This window comes from Centroberyx gerrardi, chromosome 15 (assembly GCF_048128805.1).
Source record: "Centroberyx gerrardi isolate f3 chromosome 15, fCenGer3.hap1.cur.20231027, whole genome shotgun sequence".
Lineage (NCBI taxonomy): Eukaryota > Metazoa > Chordata > Actinopteri > Beryciformes > Berycidae > Centroberyx > Centroberyx gerrardi.
This window is the reverse complement of record NC_136011.1, coordinates 16,389,144-16,417,143: the sequence shown is the minus strand read 5'-3', so window position 1 is coordinate 16,417,143 and position 28,000 is coordinate 16,389,144. Positions and strand designations below refer to the sequence as shown.

The 28,000-nt window shown below is 45.3% G+C and overlaps 1 protein-coding gene across 5 annotated transcripts in view; it reads right to left on the bottom strand.

Moving 5' to 3' along the window:
* Positions 1-25,450, bottom strand: part of dlg5a (discs, large homolog 5a (Drosophila)) — a 41,541-nt gene extending 16,091 nt beyond the window's left edge. For 2 of the 5 annotated variants that reach the window (XM_071918116.2, XM_071918117.2), the window contains exons 1-19: positions 24,733-25,450; positions 14,613-14,681; positions 13,053-13,227; positions 12,283-12,426; positions 10,890-11,073; positions 9,559-9,818; positions 8,921-9,233; positions 7,802-8,032; positions 7,152-7,336; positions 6,852-6,977; positions 5,680-5,812; positions 5,412-5,539; positions 5,142-5,317; positions 4,874-4,977; positions 3,537-3,629; positions 2,191-3,240; positions 1,467-1,587; positions 794-938; positions 6-142 (exon numbers count right to left, since the gene is read on the bottom strand). In XM_071918116.2, coding sequence (XP_071774217.2) covers positions 6-142; positions 794-938; positions 1,467-1,587; positions 2,191-3,240; positions 3,537-3,629; positions 4,874-4,977; positions 5,142-5,317; positions 5,412-5,539; positions 5,680-5,812; positions 6,852-6,977; positions 7,152-7,336; positions 7,802-8,032; positions 8,921-9,233; positions 9,559-9,818; positions 10,890-11,073; positions 12,283-12,426; positions 13,053-13,227; positions 14,613-14,681; positions 24,733-25,048 — 4,090 coding nt within the window. In that variant the 5' untranslated portion in view covers positions 25,049-25,450. The remainder of the gene's footprint in view (positions 1-5; positions 143-793; positions 939-1,466; positions 1,588-2,190; positions 3,241-3,536; positions 3,630-4,873; positions 4,978-5,141; positions 5,318-5,411; positions 5,540-5,679; positions 5,813-6,851; positions 6,978-7,151; positions 7,337-7,801; positions 8,033-8,920; positions 9,234-9,558; positions 9,819-10,889; positions 11,074-12,282; positions 12,427-13,052; positions 13,228-14,612; positions 14,682-24,732) is intronic. The other 3 variants (XM_078288757.1, XM_078288756.1, XM_078288758.1) reach the window with 3 other exon arrangements.
* Between the last annotated feature and the right edge of the window lie 2,550 nt (positions 25,451-28,000).

The window sequence follows — 28,000 nt, the reverse complement described above, 5'->3', positions numbered from 1 at the left end:
CTGACCGAGCCGTGCGCTGGAGGGCAGTGAGTTTGTACCGTGTGAAGCTCTGCTGCTGCGTGACGAGGACGACGATTCAGAGTAGTCGCCTGCACGCTTCTGCTGGCTCAGGTCCAGGCTCAGGCGACCCTGGTGCTGCGGGCTGCAGACACAAAAAAAACATTAAAAAAAAAAAAACATAACCTTAGAACACACACACAAAAAATGATGCATACAATGTTCATGCGGGCTTTATTTTGCACTTAAAAGACATCTCACAATTTGAAATTAAATTGATGGACTGACCTAAATCTAACACAATGCAAATACATAACAAGTAGGGAAGGGACGATATATCGAAATTTAATACAAAAATGTGACAATATGTATCGTGGGGCAGAAAAAATTAATTGCAATATTAGCTACATTTTCACAATTTCACAAGCTCTCTATCGAAATTACATAATTTGCAATATGTAATGACATTTTTAAATTGTTTACAGTCTAGCAAGTCAATGACATTGCTAGAAAGATTTGTGGCTCAGCAATAAACATAATTCTGCACAGTCACGCTTTGTTGTCATTAAACTTTCGTCCCATCCCCAATAACAAGCAACAGTAAGAAGCAGATTATTTTCAACCCTAACCCCAATTAAATTAAGTGATTTTGTTCATTCAAACATACTAGTCACCTTAACAATGCGAGGACCCTCCAGAAACTGACCCATGAACCAACAATGTAAGAACCCCTGACCTGAACCATCGGTTTTGAAGCACGGGTCAAGAAAACCACGAGTGTGTGTCAGGTGGTTACCTGGTGTGGGTGTGCTGGTGGCAGATCTGGGAGGCGACAGAGGGACAGTTGCTAGTGTGAACGCGGTGACTGCGCACTGTGTACACTGGGTTCCTCATCACGGCCGTCACGGCAGGGCAAGGAGCCAGACCCCGGTGGGCTGAATCTGACATGACAGAGCACACACATCATGTTAGAGAGGAGGAAATCTCTGATGATTGTTTTTTTCTTTTAAATGAATAGGTAAATATGTATACTACCAGTCAAAAGTTTGGACACATGCATTTCTCTTTATTTTTTACCATTTTTCACATTTTAGAATAATAGTAAAGACATCAAAACTATGAAATAACACAAATGAATTATGCAGTGACCAAATAAGCATTAAACAAATTAAAACTATCTTATATTTTAGATTCTTTAAAAGTAGCCACCACTTGCCTAGATGGAAAGGCAAAGGCTTTGGAAAGAAATTCATCCATGGACATCAACTTCACTATTTATATTTGTCTATAAAACACATTTCAAGCATTTAAGCATAAGCCTTTAGATCAAAATGGCTTTAAGACAATGGAAAACATAGTACATTCAATCAGGTAGGTCCAAACTTTTGACTGGTAGTGTATATTTTTTCATAAATATGTAAGTGTGTGTCTATGTAAGTGTTGTGTGCACAAGCATGTGAGAAACTCACTAGGAGGTAGGGTGCCATTGTAGACTGTGGGGACGAAGCCTACGCTGTGCCTGTGGGAGCGGTTGGGGGAGGAGCGCAGCATGTCTCTGGGCTCTGGAGAATGCTCATCATTGGAGTAGCTCTGTGACGACCGACAGATAAAGAAATGGTCACAATTTTCCCAACAGGGTAACAAAACACCATTATTTCTCAGGGAGCAATCCTCAGCCCCTTGCTGGAGACAAGCCCCATATAAGAGAAGTGACAGCATGAACATGATCCCAAAACGATAAAACGGGAGTGTATCCCCGCTTCTTTCTCCTGTATGCTCCGGGGCCAGAGGAGGTAGCCAGGCGAGGCTGTCTGAGCCCCAGGCACTGACTCAGCTTTCTGGGTTGGGTGGCTGTTCCAGTGCAGAGGTATCAATCACTCCGACACACTGGCTAAGAGGCAAGGCCCAGAGGCATAACTCCGACAGGGCTGTAAATTCTATTACAAAATGGATATGCTTTTTCTGGCCCACTGGGATGATTTGAAATGTTGGCCCCATTTTGAATTTGAACAGTTCTCAAATGCATCCTGTCCTCATCTCTTCATCAGAGAAGCTACTGATCAAACTGGCCTGAATCGGTGCAGGTACTGCAGTGGAAGGAGAAGCTTTTCAGAAATTCACAGAGGAACTATTTAGTGCAAATGTACTAAATTAAGATTCTAGATCTGGTTTTGAGGTCTCAAACGAACTCACCTGGAAGGTGGGGAGGGTGATAGTCTGGGGAGTCATCCTGCGTCGGAGGGCGGGGGCAGATTTAGGCCGCGGTCTCTTCACTTCTGGTTCCTCGCCTCTGGTTCGGCCGATGTCCTCGTCACATGACTTCCTTGAGGTCAGGACCTTGCCGTCCAGGAAGTAGTGGTTTCCATTCCTGTCCCTTTCCCGCTCGCTCCTCTCTCTACTCTCTCCTACTGCCATGGAGATGGCGGCCTCTCCCTTGCCGTCCGAGGTGATGGTGCAGTCGGAGGCGGAACTGCTTTGATGTTTGTGTTTGAATTTAAAGGAGTCGCTGCGAGTGGGTGGGGTAGGAGGGGTGGGGGTGGATGAGGAGGAGAGGGACTCTGTCTTCGAAGGCTGTGGGGAGTGGGAAGCCGCTGCAGCAGCTACAGCCGCTATCTGATTGGCCGCCATGTACTCCATCTTCGAGGAGGGCGTTTCGGGCCGTTTGAAGGTGTCTGGGTCAAAGATGGACTTCCTCTGCTTGGGCGATTTGTAGATGGACAGCTGGGTTGCTGCTGTGACTGGACTGGTGTTATCTGGCGCTACGGACATGCCCCCCACCATTACCTTTGGCCACGTGCCGCCGCTGTGCTTCTTCTCCAGGGTGGTCTCCACGGTGATGCAGTCTGAGGGAGAGACGGGGTCATAGGGCAAGGAGGAAGGAGCCTTGGTGTAGGGGCAGCACTCTTGGAAGGCGCTGGGGCCATAGCGGCCAGTACCCAAGTCAGAGGCGGGCCGGAGGCTAGTGGCGTGGAGGGAGCCTGTGGAGAAGGGCTTCCTGATGTCCCCGTACACCCCCACCTCATCGGCTTCACCTCTGACCTTCCTCCTCTCCCCGGAGATGCTACTGGTGCTGGCGCTGCCAACATCGGGGCAGAAGATGTCAGTCTGCGTGGAGCTGTTGTGTTTGAGGTTGCGGCTGTTCCGGGAGTGAACCTCGGACAGGTGAACGCGCCCGTTGGACTTCTCCGATGACTCGCGCAGGCTCTCGAAGATGTTCTGGCCCGACGTGCTGTGAGGGAAGAACTGTGGGGAGGACAGAAGAAGGAATGAGCTGCAGAAAACTAGCATTACCAATCCTTCTTAAATCAACAGGGCTCTGGGGGGTTTTAAATTACATATTGCAACAAACCACAGCATTGGTTCTCAATTCAAACGCAAAAGTATCAAATGTGGAGCCCCAGTTCACTATGTAACAAACTGTAGCAGGTAAAGTTGGAAAAATGCTATCTAGGCCAAGCGAAAGTCAAAGCAGCCCTTGAAGATTTCCAGCAGAAGTGAAGTGGTGAAGGAGCTCGGAGAGGGAGATGACTGTGGCCCACCTTCATAAGAGAGAGGCTGATAGAGTCCCTGCAGTTCCTCAGCAGAGCTTCGCACTCCGTTACGGATTTGTTATCCAGAGCAATACCATTTATCTGGGGAGTAGAGAAAGACACTGGAAATAAGGACAGGGCTTTATTTCAATAGTACAATGATGCATTTGTTATTGTTTTGATTTCCCTTTGTGTTGTGTGTGTATGTGGGGGGGGGGTGTTAATATCTTGGATACACGTCTGTTCTGCAGACACATACAGGGGATATATCTCCTGTACATGAGAGTGCCTGGGGCCGGAGACGTGTCTCACTCTGCTGCAGCAGGGAAACCACAAGAAATCTAGGCCAGCCGTTTTTCAATCTAAAGAACCCTCACACTGCAATCCGCACATTTCCATCACAATAGGCTCGACTTGAGAGGCATTTTAAAAATACTACTGGACAGAGATGGAAAGGGGACTTTTTTATGAAATAAGGTCGACGACAGAACTTTCTGCAATAACCTAGAAGACTTCTGATATATGTTCTTCAGTCGGGAAAAAGAAGCTCTCACCTCTGAGCCATGGGGTTGAGCTGCGGACATTAAATTGCAGCCCATGCATATTTGATTATGGATTCAGCACTCTGGACTCAATCTCTTCTTTTGCAAACACAATTAAGCATTTAATAAGTTATATATAACCTGATACGGTAATGTAATTAACAGCCACAAGGGCATGATATAATACGATACACTTCCACGATTAAGATCTCTTAACGCGTCATCTGTTCTTACCATTGCTAATTGCTGTTGCAGCTGAGCTATCATCTGCCATATCAGCTCTCCTGGCTAAAGCGATGCGGCCGCTACGCTGCTAAAAGGTGAGCAGAGAGATATCCAAGTCCTCTGGTTTTATTAAGTAGTGCACACTTAAGTTTGAACTAACAGGAGGGGATTAAGATTTCTGCAGCTGCTGGCAGGTTAGGATAAGGATAAGAGCCAAGGTCACTTTTCAAAGACAGAGCTGGAGATGCGCAGTTCCATTTCTGACACTTGTCTCTTCCCTTTCCTATTCCCCAACTCTGAAGTGTGGATATATTGCGGCTGTGCGTGCGAGGACAGCTCCACCTAGCCCTCCAAAGCTGCAACAGTGTTTGAGGATTTAATCAAAAAGGAGGAGACTTTCTACTTTTTCTATTTCACATACTCAAGCAAATCCTGTCTTATCTGGGTTTGGAGTGTGGATATTGGAACGGAGCAAGGTCTGGCTCAGAAAGCCCAGGAAACCTGTGTGAGCTGTTACTATGGTGGATGTGCAGGAAGAAAAAAAAAAAGAGGATTTTAAAGAAGCTGACGTTGACTCACAGCGATCAGTCTGTCTCCAACTGTCAGAGAGCCTTCCCTGGCTGCCGGACTGCCTTGGACGATGGCAGTAACAAACACCCCGCTCTCCAGACCAATACCACTGTCTGGGACGCAGAGAAGAACATGGAGTAACAAACAATAGTAAAAGGACCATAGAAAGTATACAGATCCATTTGAACTACTTATTAGCCACTTTATCCAAACCCAAAGTTGTTGTGTCGAGGCAGTTAGACGCGAGCAAGCCGAATCATTTTTCACTATATTATACCTTTGTGTCCCATGAGGTTGATATGGACAGGAGTGACCAGTCTTCCTCCCAGGGACTTTCTCCTTCGTACCACCATGTTGATCAAGCCTCCGCCGTTAAGCACCGCCTTCACCACTTGCTTCCTGTCCTTATTGGTCAGGTCGATGTCATTAATCTTCAACAACCAATCATTCACTCTGGGGAAAAAAAAACAGAGCAGGGTGATGAGGAATGAAATGAACTGTTAAGTCTACAAGAGGGCGTGGGATAGCTTCTTGTGGGAACTCTCACCTTAATCTTCCATCTGCAATACTTCCTTTGTCCACCCTTGTAACAAATATTCCACAATCTCCTGGTAAATACGGATCATTTACCCCCTCAGCGATATCAAACCCAAGTGCCTTCAAATCCATGTCATCCTGTGAAGAGAAGAATACAAATGTCACTTGGTAAATTTGTAAAATTTGTTTAGTGGGATTCTTTAGATCTTTGCTGGCTCTCAGGAGACTGGCGTGTCACTGAATCACTGCTGGTAATGAGAGTTGAGCACTAGTCTTACCCTGTCTTTCTCAAACTCCACCACCTCCGTCTCCCACTCCAGGGAGTCTGTGTCGATGGCCGAGTCGTGAGAGCTGTGGGCCATTAGCTGACAGAACCGGGCCTCCTTCTCCAGCTGGCTCTCCATCTTCTCCCTAAACACAGGAGGACATTGCACACAGAGTCAAAAGGTCAGTCACCTGAGAGGATGGGCAGAGAAGACTAAAAGGAAAAAAACAAAAACAAAAACCATTCTTTATATGGGGAGAAGTTTTTGTAACAAAAAAATGCCAAAACAAGTCAGCTGCTTCATTGTGCTCAAAACAATATTATGGAATGCATCCTCATGTATGCAGAATCCATATTGAACTAAGGAAGTTTTGCAGCTACAGGGATAAGAGGCTTACAGAAATTTAAAAAATACCGCACTTTTTCCATTCAATTTATGAGGAATGAAATTTAGCTCAAACCCTTTCTATCCGCTTAACCTATTTTCTACCTCCTCTTTGACAGTAACAAACATTCTGCAGGGTTGTTTGGACAGTCAAATTTATATTTATTCATAAGAAAACTAAAAGTAGAATGCACACAATGCCCTGCTGTCACTAAGATATATGGTGCCCTACTGAGGCATGCCTTGAGGGTGGCTTTGACATTAAAACCCCAATCTTACATTGTTCTTTAGAGAGGCTGTAGGAGGATCTCTCAAAGTCACAGCACACTGCATACTGTATATATGGACCCTATCATGGCATATACACTTTGGCCAGCAGAGGGAGCTTTTTAACTCAATATAAGCAGGTTCTCATGGAGAGAGCCAGAGAGAGTGAGAAACAGAAACTGTGTGTGTGTGCCCGCACGAGTATGTGTGTGTCCAAGACACTGACGCTTTTTGGGATTACATTTTTAATCTGGGCATGCAGAAATGGCGCCAGGCAAACAACTGAGCTGAGCTCCATGATGTCCACAAAGGCAGAGAAGCGCAGCTTATGCCTAGCCACACACCAAGTACAACAGCTTATAGAGACAAAGCACTAGGACACACAGAGTTGGCTGGGAAGAGGGAATATTGTTCTTGCTCACTCAAATACAGAAGGATTTTCCTTAGATAGCTCATATTATTCTCGTAGCTTTCCTATAATTTCAGCCATGAACACAGAAGCTGTTTACTTCAGAACCAGGCCAAAGACTCACTTCAGCTCTTTGAGCTCTCGCGATGCGTCGTTTTTCTGCTTTCTCATGTCGTCCAGATTGCGCAGGGCATCGGCCAGATCACTGACTGCCCGGTCCCTTTCCCTTCGCAGGTTATCACACAGAGTCCTGCGGAAGGGGAGGAGAGAAGTGGGGTGACAAGACGAGAAAGGACAGAGAAGAGAGGAGGGAGAGCAGATATTAGCCAGTGTCCTTGACAGAATGTATGCGGGTTTCTCTAAGATCAATGACACACCCTCTGAGCCTGTCAGAGGTCTTTAACAAACCCAAACGGAGACTGACCGAATGCTCTCCCTCTCGGCCACTATCTTGTCCCTCTCCTGGAAGGCCCAGTCCCGTCGACATTTGGCCACCTCAGCCTCCTGTGTGGCCTCCTTCAGCTCCTGGGACATGGCCTCATACTGTTTCCTCAGCATCTCAATCTCCTTGTTGGCCCGCTCCATGTCCAGTGTGGCAGAGTCTTGTTTCTAAGAACATTGATTAGACATGCATAAGATTACACAGTGATCTTGAGACCAGTGTGCTACATGTATTTCTATTTGATGCAGTGGTCCTAGATTTTGTTGTGAAGACTGACATGAAATACTTGTAAGAAAGACAATATCCAGACTTATATGGGTGCCTTTCAAAACACCCAAAGACTGACATGGGGTGTACACAGATATTTGTGTGTAAGAATGTTTAACCTGCAAAAAGGGCTGTGAGAGGGCCATCTGGTGGACTGGTAGAGGTGTGAAATGCTGTCGCATTTGGCTGAGGGCCTAAATCTGCTTTAGGGGCAGTCCACTGACATAATCCACCGATTGACATCTTACTGCATCCACTAAGCTCTTTATCATGTGTCTAACCTTTGACTTGATACTGTCATATCCAGGTTAGGGCAAGGGGGGGGGGGGGGGGAGTTTTGATATCTGTGCATGTGTTTATGTTACCTGTCTGGCCTGGTAGTACTCTCGGAGCAGCTGATCCCTTTGGATGATGGCCTCTGTCCTCTCCTTGCGGGCCACGTCCCTCTCCTCCCGGACCGTCTCGATGTCCTTGCAGGCCTGGCTCAGCTCCTTCTGGGCCTCGGCCTTGTCCTTCACCTCGTGGCAGTACTTCTCCAGCAGCTCGTTCCTCTCGCAGATTGCCCTGTCGCGGTCCACCAGTGACGAGTTCAACTCCTGCCACAGAACAAAGAGGGGGGAAAATGGAATGAGGGCATTTCAGCAGTATGAGTCATTAATGCGATGTGAATAAAAATGATCTGAGGGCCAATGCGGAGTGATCCAACACCAGTCATGAATCTCTTTTGTCTGTCTACTGAGTGTTCGAAAATATTCTTCAAAAAGGAGGAGGCTGAGCTAGACTATTTTGGTGTAGTGCCCTGGTTGAAAATGGTCTCTGATCCATTGACTGACAAGTGGATGCATGGCCTAATTCATGAACAGACTTAACTGACAACCTGACAGGCTGATCTAGCATTCTCACAGAGGAAATGGTTTAAACTGACAAAGATTGATGGGCATTGAAGGATACGGAGGAAGTAAAGCTGGATCATCTGTCTGCACAGTAACTGTTTCCAAGACTTCAGCTTCTAGCCTCTTGGGGAAGGTGTGATTGATGTGTATTGATATCAAGAGTTCTATTCCAAAACACTATATATCCATTTTAGAAAACAAATTACTCAAACTTTTTCATTCAATATCTGCAAAATATATTGGATCCAGTGAATGACAGTGTTATCACTTTGTCAACCAAGGACTTCTGTTACATAATATCCATTAAAAAGTACCATCATTTGTTTCAGTTTTTTGCCAGTTTGTGAGAATATTTGTCACTTTTAAAAAAAAAATTGTGGCTCTCTCATTTTTGAGGGAAGGTCTTCATATATACTTGTGATGGAAAGATATGGATACATCAATACATGGACAGCTGATGCTAAGCAGTAATGGTTTGAGCCTTTATCTCCTCACTGGCCAGCAGCCTCTGAGGATATTCAAGATTGCAGCAGCTATTACGATATATAAATTGATATTGTGATGAACAACATATATCCTTAAGCCTGATACCTGTCTGAGCGCCTCCAGCTCTTCGCTGGCCACCACCCTCTCTGAGGAGGTGTTTTTGAGTCGGGCCTCGGCAGCCTCCAGCTCCGTCTGCAGCTTGTCCAGCTCCTTGATCACCTGGTCCCTCTCGCTCATGATGAGACGATACTCATTGAACACCGAGTCCCGCTCCTCCTTGTACTTCTCGCAGTCCTTGGCCGCCTTCAGCTGGAAGTTCTTGTAGCGCGTCACCTCTGACTGCAGCCGCTCCATCTCCCTCTGCAGCTCCTTGTTCTGGGCCGACGACTTGTTCAGCTCCTGCTGCACTGAATCAAACCTGGGAGGGCAGAGGGAGGCGATGGGGGTTTAAGTGAACATTTATATTACATGCCCATATAAAATGATGGTGTGCCGGCTGCTGCTGGAGTGTAGCTGTGCCTCATATCAGCACTTGTCTCTATATGTGTGTGCACGAGTCGGCCCATCACCTCCTCTGCTGCACTGAATCAAACCTGGGAGGGGAAGGCAGCAAGGCGTTGAGCTAACATATTTGCTACATCCCCATATAAAGTTATTCATGCCATTCCTGGAATATAACCGCGCTTAATATTATCCCATGCGTCTTGCTCTCTTTATACGTGTGCAGGTGATGGTGCAATCACCTCCTCATTGAGGTGGAGTACTGCTGCTGGTAGTGCATGGCCGAGTCGCGCTGTTTGAGCAGTGCATCCATCTGCTTCTGCAGCCGCCGGTTCTCCTCCTCTGCCTGCTCCAGGCGGCTCAGGTCCGTGTTATGGTTGGCCACCTTCTCACTGTAGCGCTTGCTCAGGGCGTCGTACTCCTTCTTCACGCCCTCCAGCTTGTCCATGGCCGTGTCGTACAGCTTGTTCAGCACCTCCGATGAGCCTTTCTCCCTCATTACCTGGCGAGGACAAAGACAAGTCAGTCATCACAAAAATATTGTTATCGTTCGAAATGTTGACACTCAGACATCGAGTAAATATTTTCAAATACTGGAATACGTCATCAAAAAGCATGCGGGTGGAGACACCAGATGAAATGGAACTGGGTCTGCATTTGCTGTGCACCAGCTAAGCAGCAGATGGCATCAATGGGTAGACATAGTGCTATTCTGACAGTGAGGTGCAAGCTAATCCAGTGCCAGCCTAGACAATGGCTTTTATAAATTTGTACTTCTAGAACTATTTCAGCATGTCCCTGAACATTGTTGAATAGGCCACTGAAGAACAAACTAAACTGGCTGGCCTGCAGAATTACCTCAGTATTATGTGAAAAGTGTCTCATAAATTACAGGTCTTGCAGATATAGTCTTGTGATTCCTGGGAGAGTTGGGTTGACCTGAGGGCAGTATTGACCTAGTCTTAACACAGCCTCTGTGTGTGTGTGTGTGTGTGTGTGTGTGTGTGTGTGTGTGTGTGTGAGTGTGCGTGTGTACACACACTGATCATGTAGCTACATGGTTTGGGCCAATGTGCCCTTTGCCCAAGCCAAAGCCCTTTTCTACTATGCCTGCCCTTTTCACAAGTGCTCTGTATGCATTTCCCTGTGCTTGGCTGCCCTGCGCTCTCAGCCACTGCAGTGTTCCCATGGGAGCTGTGTGAGACAGTACTGCACAGCAGCCCAATACAGGTCACAGCACCCTTATACAACAGCTTGTAACACAGTACTCAGTATATAGAGGACAATAGGCATTCCTCCTTTGATGAGGCCAAGGACTCCTGTGAAATGTAAGACTTACAAATACAGAAAAAAGGTGCAATACTGGAGCAATACATTTTTGTAAAAGTGTTTATTTCTTACATAAATATAGGCAATAGTGCATCTTTCAAATATTGCCTCTCATTGTAGTGTCATGTCAGCAAATCTATGGTGACCATTCCTGCCCTCATAACAATATCTGGTTAACTACAGACAGAGCTGTATGCTTCATACACCCCACACACACACACCTGTGTGTTAGTGGATTGTGTACCTGTTGTTGCTGCAGCCGGAGGTCCGCCACCTCTTTCTGGTCTTCACTGTGCAGTCTCTTGAGCTCCTCGCAGTTCTGTTTCAGGTGGTTGTGCTCTCTGACCAGCTGGGCGTTGTCCCTCCTGAGCGCCTCCATCTCCTCCTTCAGCTGCGACTGTTCGCTCAGCACCCGGCTGTGCAGCATGCTGCGGAGAGAGGCCACACGCGCGGGCGGAGAAGGAGTAAACACAGAGAGGTGTGTGTGTGTGTACAGCTACATAGCACATGCACAGACACGCTGGCAGACACCCAAACACAGAATAGAAAGCAGGAGCTTTGATGATATTAAGTAAACAGGAGCTTACAATCCATCAAGGGCATTCTGCGGGCGATATGGTGACAAGTAAAAAAGTCAAAGTGAAACCAATTTCAGAACCGATTTCATTTGTGGACAGTATTTAAGAAGGGAAGACTATGGAAGTTTGCCCTTCTGAATTTATGACTGGAGTGCAAACAGAGGTTAGCGAACCATAATCCATTCAATTTGATTGCTTTCCTGGACAGTGAGGCTTACATACAATCACAGGCTTTTTGGAGCAGGGTGATAATCCCTGTCATCCATCTCATCCTGCCTTCCCTCTGTGTATAGTGCGGACAAATGTTAGGCAGCACATACTAACTTTACATGCCTAGATTTAATACTGAGGATTAACACTTGATTGAACATAGGCTTACTTTGGTAAGAGTAGTTTTAGCCAAGAGCACACAAAGAACCTGTGATATTCATATAGAGCTGTCTGCTTGATCTGACTAGCAAGTAACCTCAACACAATTCGACAACTCATCTTTTCCTCTCATCATATTTGAGAAATTTGAGAAGCTAGATATGTTTTCAATCAACTAACTAATATATGCTCAGTGTCTGTGCTCCAGAAATTTAGCCTGGGTCTATGTGCTGTTAAGCTGAATGATTCAATCACATAAATGCCTCCATTTCCAAGCTTTTAAAACCCGCATGCATGTTTTTACGTAATGCTAATTCGCTTTCGATGTGAAAACCGGCTGTAGCTCCAAGGGATGTTCTTGCAATTAGGTAAATTGAAACACCATGCCATTATTTTGTTCGTATTCCAGTAAAACCATGCAATAAAACTTAATTATTTCTACGCTAAAAAGCAGCAGGTGACAGAATGTTCATCCCTCACCTAAACAACTCCACTTCGGTAATGACTGCCAACACATGAGCAACACTGCTTTTGTATGGAAATCAAAACAACTTATAGTAGGGCTAGGGAATTGCATCACATTTCGACTAAATAATGCAGTTAAATGTTTAAAACTGAAGACTTAGAGGTCTTTATTAGTAACGGGAAAGCAAAAGAAAAACAGAGAGACATGGCATAAGAAATACTCACTGGTAGAAGTCTGCCTCTTTAACAGCCTCCTCGCACCTCTTGAGTGTTTTGGTGTGTTGGTTCTGGAGCGACTGCAGGTCTGCCATGGCCCTCATGCACTGGCTTTTCAGACGCTCATAGTCGTGGCTGGCTTTGGAATTTGGCCTTTAGGAGACAAGTAGCAAGGAATCAACACTCGAACCAGCGACCTCGTCTGCAAATGCAGCCAAACACCAGCTCAGATAGGACAGAACAAAACAAGGAAAGTGGTGACACTTCACCTTGCATGAGAATTTATGAAGATAAGGAGGAAATGTTATTTGATTAATTGTAAACATGCATGCATAGACATTAAAAACTATGCATTGTGTGTGATGTTGGCATTAGCATATGCAACTTTTATTCCATGCAGTCTTGCCATCATCTGCTGCGTATGAAATATTTGGGAACTGGAGCACATCAAATTTAAAAAGCAGCCAGTTTTGTCAGTGTCCTCTCTCTCTCCCAGGTAGAGTCAACATTATCCCTGACAGCAGAGAATTATTAGATAATGACATGGCACCCGGAACACACTGTGACAACCTAGAGAGTAAACATACCAATCATAAACTTTGCCTGCATTGAGAGCAATGAATCTCAGGTCGGAATCAATAGTTAAACCTTGGATCTGATGTATTTCATTTAGGCAAAAAGAGCATCTACAATCACAGCAAACAGATTCATAGACATCAGCTAAATAAGGTATGACAGAAAAGAAAAAAACAACTTGGCAGGCGGGCCGGGGTTTGCACCTGCAGTCGTCGAAGGTGGTCCCGGGCGATGCCAGCGCCAGGCGCTTACGGAGCTCGTCCCTCTCCCGGGTGACTTGGCGGAGCTGGAACAAGATGGTGTCCAGGTTGTCACCGGATGGCCGGTTGTCGTTCATGGCCGGGGGCGGGGAGGACGCTTCACCGTTAACGGGCGAACCTGCGACAGTGAGCACATTACCGGAGGCTAGGACTATTGACCGACACACATCGGGAAAAAGGACATTCTTAATCAATGCGCATCATCATTCAGGAGTTGCATAATATACATTAGCCCAGGAGCCATTAAATTAAATTTGTCTAAGCTGTACGGACATGCAGTAATGAAATGAGAGCATTAAACCTGACACCACCAAGGGGAGTCGGTCACCTTATCTCAGGGCCAAAAGTATCCTTGCATACAAGCAATTCTGCGTTAAAAGGCAGAAGAGGTCAGGCGCAGACCCAGACACTCTGAATACATGACATTAAATGGTCAACACAACAAATGCCCGCTGTGAAATTCATATTTAATCTGCTGGTATTTTTCCATGACAATCTGCTGCAAATTTGCAGAGAATTACCTTGGATTCACGAGGCTACGCCACCAGTAATCTCTCACAGGAAAATGAAAGGCAGAGAGCAGATCTCAGATGGGATTTGGATTTGGTGATGTATTTCGGGTACTTTCTGTCTGGTTGAAACCAAGGTCTCCGGAGATTTTTTTTATTATTATATTTAAGCACTTGTGCAGACAGTCATGTTTGGAATGTCAAGGAATCTGAGGTCTTTGTAAAGGATTATTATCCTACATTGAAATACTTTATTTCCAATGCTCTTGTTCCCTGGGTGACATTTTTTTTACCCTGGTTTTATGTTCCTGTTAGGAGAACTGATGGTTCCATTCTACCCATCCTGACACTGAGAATGCAATCCGCCTCATTGATCTCAATTGAGGAGGTTCTGCTGTTCAGATACTAAGGACATCCTCATTTATTGTGTCTCCTTAACTCTGTGCCAAATAGGTGGATCACAATAGCCTTTAAAAAGCTTCTGAGAAAAAAAACCAAATCATACTAAAAAAGGAGTCAGTCAGTTTTCAGGGACGTTTCGTCCATAGAACAGGACACCCATGGCAGAGGGACTGGGGCAGGAAATCTGAGGATTATGTTCATCTTTGGCTCAACTTTTGGCCCTTTTGGAGGTTTATGTAACACAGCTGAGTCATTTGGACCCCTGTCAAAACTAGGGAACAGCAAGCATGGTAAACTTCCTTAAGGAGAGAAGGGGACAGCAGGAGAGTGTTTTTCTCTCTGCCATTGCACCAAATGAGCTATCGGGCCCTTAACCAAAAGAAAATAAAAAACACAGAATCCCTGAACTCTGAAGCCCATCAGACAAACAGGAATCAAACTAATATCTCCTCATTTCTGTGTGCCTCAATCCCACAAGTCATGATGTAGACAAAGCTAACTGTTTATCAAACTGTTTCACTGTACTGGTGTGCTGTAGAGATGGTATAGAAATTCTCAGGCCCGTCAACACACACACCGACATTATACATACCGACACTACTGAGGGAGCTGCTGCTTTCTGAGTCGGAGGGCATGGTGGAGAGAACGCTGTATGTGGAACCTGCCAAGAGATAAAGGCCAAGAGAAAGGGTCAATTTAGACAGAAAGCAAACACACTAAAGATGACAAAAACTTATTTCTCCGAAACCAATCAAGTTTAAATTGGTTTATGTTGCTAGATTGATTAACCAATTAAGCACTGGCCTGAATTAATTGCCTGTAAAATGTGCAGAGGAATGAATATTTCAAAGCGAGGTTCATATTCCCTGCAGCTCTGTAATGAATTTGGCGCAGGGTATACGCTTGGAGTAATAACTTCAACATTCTTTCTTAGTGGTTCTATATTATCACTCTAGACTGCCATCGTCATTATACCTCCTCTCCCTCACTGTGCACTCAGCCTTGCTTTGATGTATAGTCCCTGTATGTTTCTGCTACACAGGCAGAATGTCACGGCTGAAATGGGATTTTCTCTTTTTATGTCAAGCACATGGAGAGAGAGAGAGAAAGAGAAAGAGAGAGAGAGACCGATTCTCCATCTGAATAGCTGTACACACCGTTAAGCTGGGGGATATTTCACACAGGCTACCGCAATCCATAGGGGGAGAGGCTATGCAGATCCCCATTATATTGCAAGCCAAGTCCCTGCTCCAAAGGGCAACATAAACATGCCCGACAACGCTGACAGAATTTCCAAAGACACAACTTAGACTTGTGCTTACTCCAGAAGGCATTGCATATTGTATTGTACACTGATGAATAATAGATTTGAACCTGCATAAACAGCACAGTGAGAGAGAGAAAATACTCATGCAACATGTTACATGTACGCCGAACACATGAACAACGTCTTCCTGTGTACCGGCTTTAATACAGCAAGGGAATGGTAGCTGGCTTTGTCGGCAGCAGGCGATAGATTGACGCCAACTGTTCCAGATCTCCATCTCTGTCCTTGCCTCCCCACTGGGTTTAGCTAAAGCTCTGGCTCCAGCCCTCAATGTGTGACAAGGCCAAGCCTAATTAACTATGAGCTCTGTGCGACTGAGCCACTCCATCTCAGGCCCCGCAGACAGAGGAGAGGAGGGAAGGGGGAAGGGGGGGAGAGCAGGAGGGGAAACAAGGGGAAAGGCATGGAGCAGTGTGAAGAGGACAGATGAAAGGAGATAGTCTAACTAAGTAGCAAAAGAGATAAGGAGGGAGGGCGTTTGAGAGGCGAAGAGGAAGCGCAATAAGGAGAAATACGCTGGAAAAAAGGAGAGAAGAGCAGGGAGGAAAGGCTTTTAATCTGTTCTGACGCTCCCTGATGCTCGACACTTTTACTCTGTGAAGCGCTCGAAGCACACAGCTTTGATTTCATATTGTTCTATCAGACATGATGAGAACCACTCTGGGGCTGCACAGCATCAGTTCTCTGCACACTCAACACAGCTCTGCAAAACGCTCATGCTCATTTCCCTGGGTGCATTAAAAAGCAAGGACTGACTTCTTGAAATAAGTATCTGACTAGGTTTCATAGTAAAGACCTGAGCCGCTGAGAAGTATTATGCCAGCTCAGCTGGAAGATAAGTCATTTTAAAATACAGTACATTGTCAGCAAAGCTCTGTGCCAGAAATAGCAATGTAGCTTCTGGAACATTGTATTTTGTGTGATTTGAAAGCCAAAACACTAAGATAAATTAAATTTCCAGTAATCTGCACCACTGTGGACCATCACCACTCAGCAACCAACTAAAATTCAGGGCAAAAAACAGGGCAATTCTGGGACAATCCTCAGTGTCACACAATCTTATTTGGCTACAAGGGCAATACCTTATACATGCATATCAAAATTCCCCATATTTAGTTCAGTACAGAGCGTGCTGATACAGTTATCTCTGCAAGCACACCAATGAATGCAGTATGGATTGCATATCAGATACAGGCAGGCGATCGCATGGTCGATGGATCGGCAGCATTAGCCTTTTCCAACAGGGTTTTAATCATCGATAGCAATTAGCACCAGCCGCCTTCAATGAGGCTGATCATTTGTAAACACGCTGACCACATCAATAAAGCCTGCATCCATTAGGGCAGCGCATGGATCTAATCTGTAGGAGAATCCACCTGTCTCTTTCGCCAAAAGCCAGTCAGTCAGGACAGATCAGACCTGAGAAATCGTATCTGACATTCACATTACATTCTAACACACGGATATATCCTGACAGAGCGGAGGTTCACTCTGGTACAGTCAGAATAGCCTAGGTTAATGTTACACCCTCTCCAACAAACACACTGCATCTCCATGCGCTGGGAGGGAGGCTCTACACGCTACAGCCGTCACATAGATTTCATCAAGGGCCATTAGATATGGTAATACAGAGCAAGCAGCAGCTACTGACTTCCACCAAGAGGTACACTGTACTGAGATATAAGCCTAAGGTGAGAAATATTCAAATGGGAGACCTGAGAGAGCAGAAGGTTATAATAACAAAGGCCTGTCTCCATGATTTAAATAGGTCAGGGGAGTCCTCGCTCTGCCCTAGGGGCTCCACTGCCCCCCTTCCCCTCCTCTCTCCCCTCTCCTTTCCCTCGAGTGATGCGCTCAGCAACCAACAGTTGCTTCAGACGACCAGATTATGTTCTCCAGCACATAAAGCGAGATGACACACGTTGCCATGGTGAATCTGGATGAGAGGAATTGTAAATTCTGCAGCGTGGTGAAAAAGAAGAAAAAGGGCATAAGAGATGGGAGGCTGGTGGTGGAGAGCATGTTCTCGGTGCCTTATCAAAGAGAGACGCGAGCCTGGCTTCCACCGTCGAGCGAGACTAAATTATTCAACAGTTCCAGAAGATTCTCTTATCCAAAAAATGAAAGCGTCCCCCAAAACATAAAGCATGTATGATTATCTGAGCGATCGGACTCCGCCGCTTCAAACGGCCCTTTATCTGAACATCTTGACAAGCCTTAAAACTATGGATTTGATGCAGCCAGCCATTCTGTTCCCAAGAAGGAGAAAGACAAAACTTTCAGGGCCACTTGGTTAAGGAACAGCATTAGCATTCCAAAAATAATACTGTGTGCTATTCTTTATTAGCCGCTGTCAGCTCTTCTCACTGTCAGTGAGCAGCAGTAATAAAAAAGAAAAAAAAAAAAAGTCTCACACCAAGAGGCTGGCAGAGTCCAAACAATCTGTGCGCTCTTTCTCCTATTGTGTTCTTAACTTCACAGCCGGTAAACTAAAGAAGCGCAAATAAAAGCATATTTATTAATAATATGGTTGAAAACTCATTTTACAGAGTAATGGTGTGCTTAAGTGGGGCTGAAGGGCTGGTGGGCATTTGGCCAGAGAGCAGAATGTCCCTTTTACTTCTACATCCCAGACCTCTAAATCAGCATATCCCTGGCTGTGGTCCTGCTCACAGTGTGGAGGCTATAGTTGGGATAGGGTGGGAGCGGAGGGGTGGGAGTGGAGGGGAGGGGGCACTGTCTGTAGTTTTCCTGAACCAACTCCAACCCCTCCCATCGCAGCCCCACTGGCCTCAGGAGCAGAGAGAAAGGTGACTGTGACAAGAAGGGTGGCAAACTGTGAGGCAGTGAGAATAAGGCAAGAGAGAAAGACACTTGAACGTCTTTCTTTCTTGCACAGGTGTATCCTGCACCTCACTCCTTCACACCTTATTTACCAACACACAGGATTTGATGTTGCAATCCTTTGTGCCATAATCCAAGGTGAGCATTCATACATACAGAAGCCCAATTCAGATGTCAAAAGAATGATGTACTAACCCACAAATGGTGACTACAGAGGACATCAGGAGGCTACACTGTCATAAATCTACAAGACCATCAGACAGGCAGCATCATTCATCACCTAATCCAAATGTTACAGGGTTGAGTGTGGGTATGTAACCGTTTTTATCAAGTAGGCACCTCCCATTACCAACCATGTAAACTTTAAGTTGAGGTTAGCGTCCTATTCTCTTGTACTCTGGGATTTCCAATAAAGCCATGTGGTAGACCTAACTTCTGAAGAGGCAATGACACCACAAGCCAAGATTCTGGGCAATGAGCCAGTGGAGTCTGGCTGCCGGGATAAGGGATTGATCATTTCATTTAAAGAGTCTACAGTCGGCATAAACATAAACACATCTGACATGATGACTCCATGAGCTATGATTACTCCACTGCACGCACAGTGCCCGACTCACAGCTCAATGTCCATCTATGCCGATGGTCTAACCCCACCTACTTTTTACTTATAGGTCTAAATCTGCCCTTTGGCATAATAGGTCTCAAAAGGGAGCTGTAATAGTGTATTTCGTACACACCTGAAAAGCATCAGCATCTTCCTCAGATGCATCCCTATGGTAATTTTGGATACCGTGGGAACACTCTGGGATATGAAGGCAAGAAAAACACAGAAGCGTGGAGAAGACATAAAAAGGCCCTTAGCCTTCAGCCCGGCAGACCTGTCAGAACTGCTGAGCAGCACCAAAGTCCAGAAAAGCCCCCACGTGCAACACAGCCCAGCTTATTATCAGCAAGCCATAATGGGCCTTCTCTCTGTGAAGAGCCCTAGCTCAGCATAAATGAGACATAAGTGCTTTTTGAACAACTTGGCTGTGCCAAGGGTTGGGTCAAAAACAAAAAGGTGAACGATGTCTGGAACGTCTTCCAAATAAAGACATGGCCGTCTGTGTGGAAAACTACTGGAATTTGGACAATCTCTGTGATTCTTTTCATTTTTAATATTAGAAGAGACTGTCTTGTTTCTGATAGCATTTTCATAGTGTTGAGATAATTCAGTGATTAAGCTACACTACAAAATTGTCATGTTCTATTCTTACAAGCTAAAAGTTAATCGTGCTATAGGTAAAGTAATCATTATGCAGACCTAACACTTTGCTACTGCAATAATAACATCACCAATAGTATAAAATCTGTGACATACAAATATTGATAGGAGCAACAACAAACTTTTTTTGTTGTATTGCAGTCCTATATAACCACATAATAAAATTGTATACACTCGTGGTACTGGTAACCCTAACCATATGGCATATGTTAACATACTACTACTGTGCTTCTCACATCATTTGAATTATGTCATGGCGAGATTATTTTTGCAGCTATGAGTGTAAAGTAAACTGCGAATGATCCTGGCCTACCCTTGAAAGCAGAAACCTGGGAGATGCTTCCTTTGTGAATAGGGCTGAAGGTCTCATCAACCTTCATAATGATCTTAGTTTTGAGCTGGTGCAGAAACCTTGAGAGCCTCATTTGCTGATCGAGCCAGAGACTGGGGGGAGGTCGGACAAACTGCAGGGGCAGGCAGGAAAGATGCAGAGGTAGAGCAGATCAAGGGTGGTGGAAAGCAAGGACACCATGATGGGAGGAGAGGAGGGACAGAAAGAAGCACAACAGATTAAAAAGCCTGGTAGACGGGGGCTTGCAAGACGAGGAGCGAGGCTCTGTTTATTTCCATGACTTCATCGTGCTGGCGAACGTTTAGATGCTGGCATTTCCTCTACCTTGTGGGGTAATTAGGAAGTGGAGGAACATGTGTAAAATGGTAATGAAGTCCTGTTCCACAGTACTGCCTCCTGGCTGTGGTCGTACACTCAGCATGAAGATAAACCTGCTGTCAGAAATTAGCGCAAGAGGAGGGAAGAAAACAAAAACAAAACCAAAGCACATTTGATGCTGATCCGCCTTGGCCATTTTAGAATTTTGCGCTTCACTCAGATTCTGAAAAGAAGAGTGATTCATATTTGTCTCTTTTTAGGTGCATGTGAAGGGCACTCCATGCCACCCCGCTTTTACAACCGCATTAGATGTTAGATCTGTTGGCATTGAAAAGGCTGTTGTGTTCACACTTCAAACGGGCAATCAGAGATCAATGGGATTAAATTGGGACAATAACACCAATGACCCAGTGAAAATACAGAGGTCAGCCTCTCATTAGCCTGCATCTGAGGCCTTGATCAGATAGATTTATTGACCAACATTACTGACAAGCGGGCCTACGCCATCAACACTGCTAATTACAACTCAACAGCATGCTATTTAGTTCCTTCAGCAGCACTTTCGACACAACATAAAGACAACTTGCCCCGTTTCTGCTCAAACCCGCTTTGCTGGATATACGGAGGCACTGCAATGTAATAAAATGTACACCGACAACTCATATAAAATGCGGTGCTACGAAATGTCATCCATCACGTCTAAGCCGGAACATCGGTTAACAGCAGACGGATTGATAGCTTCATCTACAAAGCAGGAACAGAGCAAGAAGGGAAAAAAAGAATGAGGGTTGAAGGAAAGAGCGGTGGGGGAAAGAGAGCGGGGCGAGGAGGAGAGTGACAGTGTGCGTCACTGAGTGGCAGACATTGACATAGACGGAGACACACAGAGAGAGAGAGAGAGAGAGAGAGAGAGAGAGAGGGGCCAGGTTCAGCCCATGGGAGATATTTAAGAGCAGCGGTCGTGACAGAGTGTCAGGGTCATAACTCATTCTGTCTGTCCCCTGTGGTTTATGGAGTGGGACAGGGACACTGGTCGACAGAGGGGAGAGCCCCCCCCCCCCCCCCCCCCCCCCCCCCCCCCCCCCACTCCACTGGCCTATGTCCTGGGCTGCTGTACACAGAGCAAGCTGCTGACTGGGCACTTTGGGCATGCTCAACTTCTCAACAAAAGGCCTGTTGTCTCCCTCCCTCTCGCTCCCTCTTTCTATCACCCTCCTCTGTCTCTCTGGCGTGTCCCTCCATTTAAGTATGTGGAAAGAGAAGAAACCGCTCACAGAGAGGGAAAGAAAGATAGTGAGTCAGAGAAAAAGAGAGGGACAGAGAGACAGAGGGTGAGTCAGAGAAAGACAACAAGAAAACAGAAATAAGTCAACAAGAAAATGAGAGAACAGAGAGCAGAAGATGTGGATTGTGGACATTGCATCCTGTCAGGGAGCATTGTGTTGCCCTCCTCTCGGAGTGCGTTTAAATCACTGTCACAGGCTCTGGGATCTGAGAAGAGCGGGGGGGGGGGGGGGGGGGGGGGGGGGGGGGGGATGTGCAGGTACATCTCTACTAGCCTATTCCTCTAGGTAGAACATTGCCCATGTAGCGCAAGGGGATGAGCGCACAATCCAAGGCATGAAATCGGTTTGATTGCCGCCGCTTGGAATTCTGGATTCAATTCGGCTCGGGAAGACGGATATGCGCACTTGCTCGTCTACATAACAAGGCCAAAGCTTTAGTCATACTGACTGAATGTTCTGCTCCGCAGTTTAATCAGAGTTTGAGTATTTGTTCAAACCAGAGAGCCAGAGTCCTCCGGCATGCTGACGCACAAAACAGGCTAAATAATGAATGATCTGTGTCTATGTTCTCGACAGCAGACATATTGGGAGGCTGGCAACAAAATGACAATAATAATTCACCGAGCCCAAGCTTGGAACAATCAAGCGTTTATGTGTGCATTTGTATGTTTCTCCTGTAGTTGAGAGGATGTTTCTTTGGAATGTGTGTGTGTGTGTGTGTGTGTGTGTGTGTGTGTGTGTGTGTGTGTGTGTGTGTGTCTGTGTAGGCTCAGCTGGCAAAGGAGGCACGGCTGAGAACAGGAGCAGGCAGGCAGGCAGCATGAGAGGAGGATGACTTGAGAGCAGGTTGCTATCAGCGAGACTCATCACACGCTCATATTCCCCCCCCCTCTCTCTCTCTCTTTCGTCTTTCACAGACACACCAGGGCTCTGAAGATTTCATCCCTGCGCTCTTCTTCCTCCCAGTCTCTCCGCCTGAAGGTACGCGGTGAGTGGCTTGTCTTCAGTCTCTCACAAGTGTGGTTAAAAAGTGGTAATCGCATCAGCCGAATCACGACACTAAAGATAATGAAAAGCACTTAAAAAAAAAAAAGAAAAAAAGAAAACAACAGCGCTCGAGTCGAATCAGAAACAGCCAAGAGCGTGGCGGCTGATACAGAGGGGCTGCGGAGGCATGATAATGCGTGTCTCACAGAGAGAGCTTACACCGGAGAGAGGAGAGCTGGGCCTAATCCTCTGTTGAATAACCACAGGCCGACTAGCCAGACTCACTACTGGTACTCATTCTCCCCTAGTACAGAGCACTCAACACCGCTCATCGACTGTGAGGCCCGATACTAGAGTCTATAAAGGAGGAAGAACCCGACCGGGACTCAAATCCGGAACCCCAGGGTGTGAAGAAAAGCCCGAATCCAGCATAGTCACAGACAGAGCAACCTTGCTGCTCACAGGTGAACACGCATATCGATGTATGTCAGTGCGACAAGGCCGAGTGGCACTGCAGCAGCAACACTCAATACAAGGGAAAGTGATAAAGCTCAAGGAAGCGATCCAGTCAGCAAAGCAGCAAGACACCAACTCAGCAATACCTGCTAAGCCTTGCCTGCTGGCAGTAGGCAGAGGCATACTCCAGCTTCACAGCTGTAAGCAAGGATCACACTGTGTAGCTCTGAATTTAAAAAAAAGAACAAAACATTGGCCTAAACTTTTCATATAAAGCTTCAGCGATCTCAAAACACAATTTGTCAGATAGCCTGCATGGTTTCTTTTTTTAAACGTGAAATATGTCAAAGAACAGCATTGCTCTGCGTCTCCTCCCTGCCTTTGGATCTCAAGGCTCATCCTGCATTCAGGCCCTCAGGGCATGACGCTGGTTGTGAGTAAGCCACTGGCTTCAGTCATTCAGACAAAGCAAAACAGGCAAAACTAGACGAGGCTTTTACACTTGGTTGCCCTTTGTCTCTGTGCAGCAACAACCAAAACCACTCAAGTGCAGGCAGTTGCCATGAGCACAAATTAAATGACTACAATGAATATAACACTGTAATTATAAATGTAGCTCTATTGCATTAATAAAAGGGAAAAAAATGTATAGAATGGGATGTCAACTGGGATTTTACTTGATGTGGGAAAAGGGGCTTGAGCAACGCCATGCTATGGATTTATACGCATGCATGGGTAGGTTGCATGCACACACCCATGTACAGGTCGATATGGACCCACATGTCAGCGGCAAGCCCGTTGTCATGGAAACAATCTAATGTACCATAACCATATCATGCCATTGATAACAAATTGGGGTTACTGCTCGGTGTCATTAAATGGATCTTGTTTTCCTCTTCTATCTATATGGGTAGCCCAGCTCAGAAATATCAGACTATCAGTAGGCTACTGGCCAATATCAGCTTTAAAAAGCAAATTGGTCCAATATTATTTTTACTGATGATATTTGACCAACTGTGGAATTGGCATTTTCGTGACCTTTTTTTTTTTTTTTTTTGGAGTGTGTCACTTAATACAACTGCCAAATTAGCCACAGAATAAAACTAACATGGTGTTTTGTTTAAAAAAAACACTTAATTATCTTAAGATAGGCATGTCTGAAAAGCTTAACCTGTTTTGCACCTGCATTTGTAGATTCTTACAAAAACACACATCGGTAGGCTATTGGCTGATATGGGTAGGAAAATATCAGATATTGGCCTAAAAAAACATATTGGTGTATCCCTACAACATAGTATGGCTGAAAACACAAATATCTGAGCCTACATTTGGCTTAGTAGAAATTATGACACACAGCATACTCAGCCACTCCATGCCCTGGATGCCTGATCTGTGTATTGCAGAGACTACCTGAGAGAAAGCCTTCTGGAGCTGGGTAATCATGTGCAAAACCTAATGACAGAATACATCTAGTAGGTTGGCTGAATTGATCACAAGCCATGCATTTTACTAGACAGGCCTTAGTGCACATTTAGGTTCAGGATATAAGTTAATGTTTTATCTTTTCTACACTAAACAGAGCATGCTCCCACTGAGAGCTGATTACAATTCCTGTGTAACAACAGTCTAAGGTAGGTTGTTCAGTCCTCTTCCAACCTAGGCATGAATCAACATTATATATTCATATCTTTGTTTGATTTAGGCTCATAAACCAAGCCCTGTTCCTTCTTGTGTGGCTGTCCATTACCCAATCATCTTGTGCTGGGGACCAAGACCACCCAAATTGAGCTCATTGCAGGAGGTATGCAGTGGCCTGGTCCTGTCCTGTGAGATTCAACTGAATGTCAGGTTAGGAGTCGTTAGTGTGTCAGGTCTTACCAGTGGAGTGGTCCACAGGTCCACCACCGTTGTTGCTAAACAGGGCAGAATACAGGTCAGGGTATGGGTCAGGGTATGCCTTCTCCAGGGCCACACACAGGTCGAGGAAATGGTCGCTCTCCTTGTTCATCAGCATCTTCAAAAGGTGGTCTACTTTCTCGGCGCTGGACGAGCAGTTCTGGTCCAGTTCAAACCTGTCGAGCTGACTCAAGGTACCAGAAACTATCAGCAACTCTATGAGTCGGTCCGCATCTGTTATGGACTCCAATAAGTTCTGGTGGCACTGGTCTAACAACTCTTTGTGCTTTGGCTCCATTGCTATCCGCTGTAGTTCCGTAGCTTTCGAGCTAACCAGACGGCCAGGTGGATGTTATATCCTTACCTTACAAAAGCACCGAGCGATTATTGAAGAACTAACTTACTGCGGCTTGCAGAACTTCGCCAGAACCACCACGGCATTAGATTGCACGGGAGATCAATTTTTATAGCAAATTGAAAAAGGCACAAGAAGCCATATTTGTTGCCCAAGGCTGTTGACTGCACTAAACAGCGATACATTTTTCCATCTTACTCGTGTGTGGCGATTCAGGTCGTTTTTTGCTTTTCCTCCGAGTACGCTTCACCCGAACACATTTTCCTCCTCCGATGTATCATTTACTGCGCCCTGTGCGGACTCAACTGCTAGGAAAACTATCGCAACTCTGTCGCCGAGCCTCAGTTACACTGTATCCTCCGCCATGTCTGGGCAGCTCAGCAGCTGCTGCCCGCTGTCAATCAAGTTCCCATACAACGACCATATAAGGTAAATTAGGGCGGGGTTTCAGATCGACACACCCATTTTTTCAATGGGCGTACACATCACCCCGTAGTACGTCGAAAATCCCTGGCGGAAAAAAATGAGAATGGATAGAATTTGCATGAAAATCTTGTGATATAACCAGTGATGTTGTGGTAAAATAAAAGCTGGATAAACTGTGACCTCCAGTGATCATCATAAGGAAAACAACCGTCAATATAAAACATGTATTTTCGGAATAGCATCCCCCCTTATAAAAGACACCATCTTCATATAAATTCCATCAGTTTGATGCTATTTACTATGATGAATACTATGAATTTATGTAATTTAAAAAAATCTGTCAGCCTAAAAATGTGGGTAAACACATAAATTTTGCTGCATTTACCCCTGCTACACCCCTGATTATAATCCTTTGATTTGCAGCACAGACACATAGAGTTGTGGTTTAAACACCGGCTATCTCATTGGCTTAGCCTCTATCTTATTTAGAGAACACTAATGCAATGATATGAGGATTTCATTCATGTCTTGCATAAAATCCTGTTGCTGTAGCCACAGGCTTCTACATCATCTTTCTATATCAGAACTGAAACCAATTACAGTGTGTGTGTGTGTGTGTGTGTGTGTGTGTGTGTTGGGGGATGGGAGAGGGGGGGTATTGAGGTATGTGAGGGTGTAAAATGAAATATGTGTTTGAGCAGGATTTGTGAAATGCAAGATGATGATGATGGATGAACTCCTCTTCCAGTCCACGGCAGGATGAAGATTGTTGGCACAGTGGCAGGCGTCTGCAGGCATACCTCTCAAACCGTGACCTTATTCATGCATGCACTGAATTTCATTGTGACATCTAGAGCTCTCTCTCTCTCTCTCTCTCTCTGTCTGTCTGTCTCTCTCTCTGTCTCTCTCTCTCTCTGCCTTGCTGGCTCCCTAGCTTGAGCAACCATGTGCTATCCCGTTAGATGAAAAATTAATTGCAATTCATTCATATCAAAGGGAAGCAGGTCCCCTCTGCTGACACAGATTGGACGGCTGTGTCTGTACCCTAATTCTGAGGACATGTGTTTGAATACAGAGGAGACAGCCTGATGCTTTTTTATCTTTAGGGCATGAATCAGCTCATTATTTAGACAACAGGGCCGGTGTTACTAGCTGTCTGAGAATCGACTGAGATATTATTAAACAGATTTGTTCATCAGACAGCCCAGATCAGGGCAAAGAATAGCATTATCTTTTATTGCAAACACTGTCAGCATATCCATCCATCATCTTGTATTCTAGCCAAATTGTCTCGAGCGGACGAGTTTATAGATTTTTTTTTTTTTTATTCCCCAGTCTGAAAAGAGTTCTGGATAACAGACTGGCTGTCAGTGCTAAGGGTTTCTAAACAATTACTTTATCATCCACTCACTGTTGACACACTTTTATTTATTACATCCATATACAATTCATTCTCCACAATGCTGTATCCATTTTACCCCTTTGCCAGTGTGAGTGCATGGCCATGAAAGTATTCCCAAGGTGTTGAATGAGCCAGTTCAAAAAGGAAGAGGTGGGAACACGTTAGAGGAGAATGATGACTTGTTGGTGCCCTCCATCAATATGTTGACCCTTCTTAAAACATGTTTTTTATGTGAAGTCACCATTTACCCATAATGTTTCAGACCTCAAATCATTCTTCTGAGAGATTTCCCAAAGGATTTACATCACTTTCATAGACATTAATCAGGCAATTCCAGATAATATTGACTTGAACAACCTTCAACTGGACACCTGCAACAGATGGGAGTCTTCTGATCATCATCATATGGAAACTACATTGTTGGCAGAAGTGTGTGGAAACATATTGCTGTTGAAATTATCTTCCAAAAACTCTAATTTTCATTAATATTTCAGTAAGAGTAACCTAAAGATCTAGGCTGTCCAGAGCCCTCAAGCCTTCTCTGCCACTCCCAGTCAGTTTTAAATAACGTGAAGCGATCAAAACTGATTCCTCCAACATGGCCGTTATCCAAGTGTCCCTCGGGCCTCTGACAGCGCTGCAGACATGCTAGACTCGTTTAATGTGGCCAAGGCAGCTTTATGGATGCCATCAATCCCACAGGCTGCCCCCTCCTCACGTCCCAGAGTTATTGATCGCAGTGCAGTTAACACACACTACCATAGCCACCCAAGCACTGAGCCGCGTCTCTACAGTCAAGTGTGTTCAACAGAATTTTAAGTGAAGCCAACAGGACCTAATAGGGCGTGCAGCATTGCATGTGCAGCCACACAAGCAGGTCTCACTCCCTCAAGGAAAGAGAAGTGAATTCTCTGTATTGATTATGTCTGTGAAATCGTGTGCATTTATTCACTTACCATTGGGGACTATATTGATGGGGTGTATGGCAATGCCTGTGAGACTTTTAATATATTCACTGCAGGAGAATGAAGACACCTTTTTGTTATGTGGCCTAAATAAATGTATTT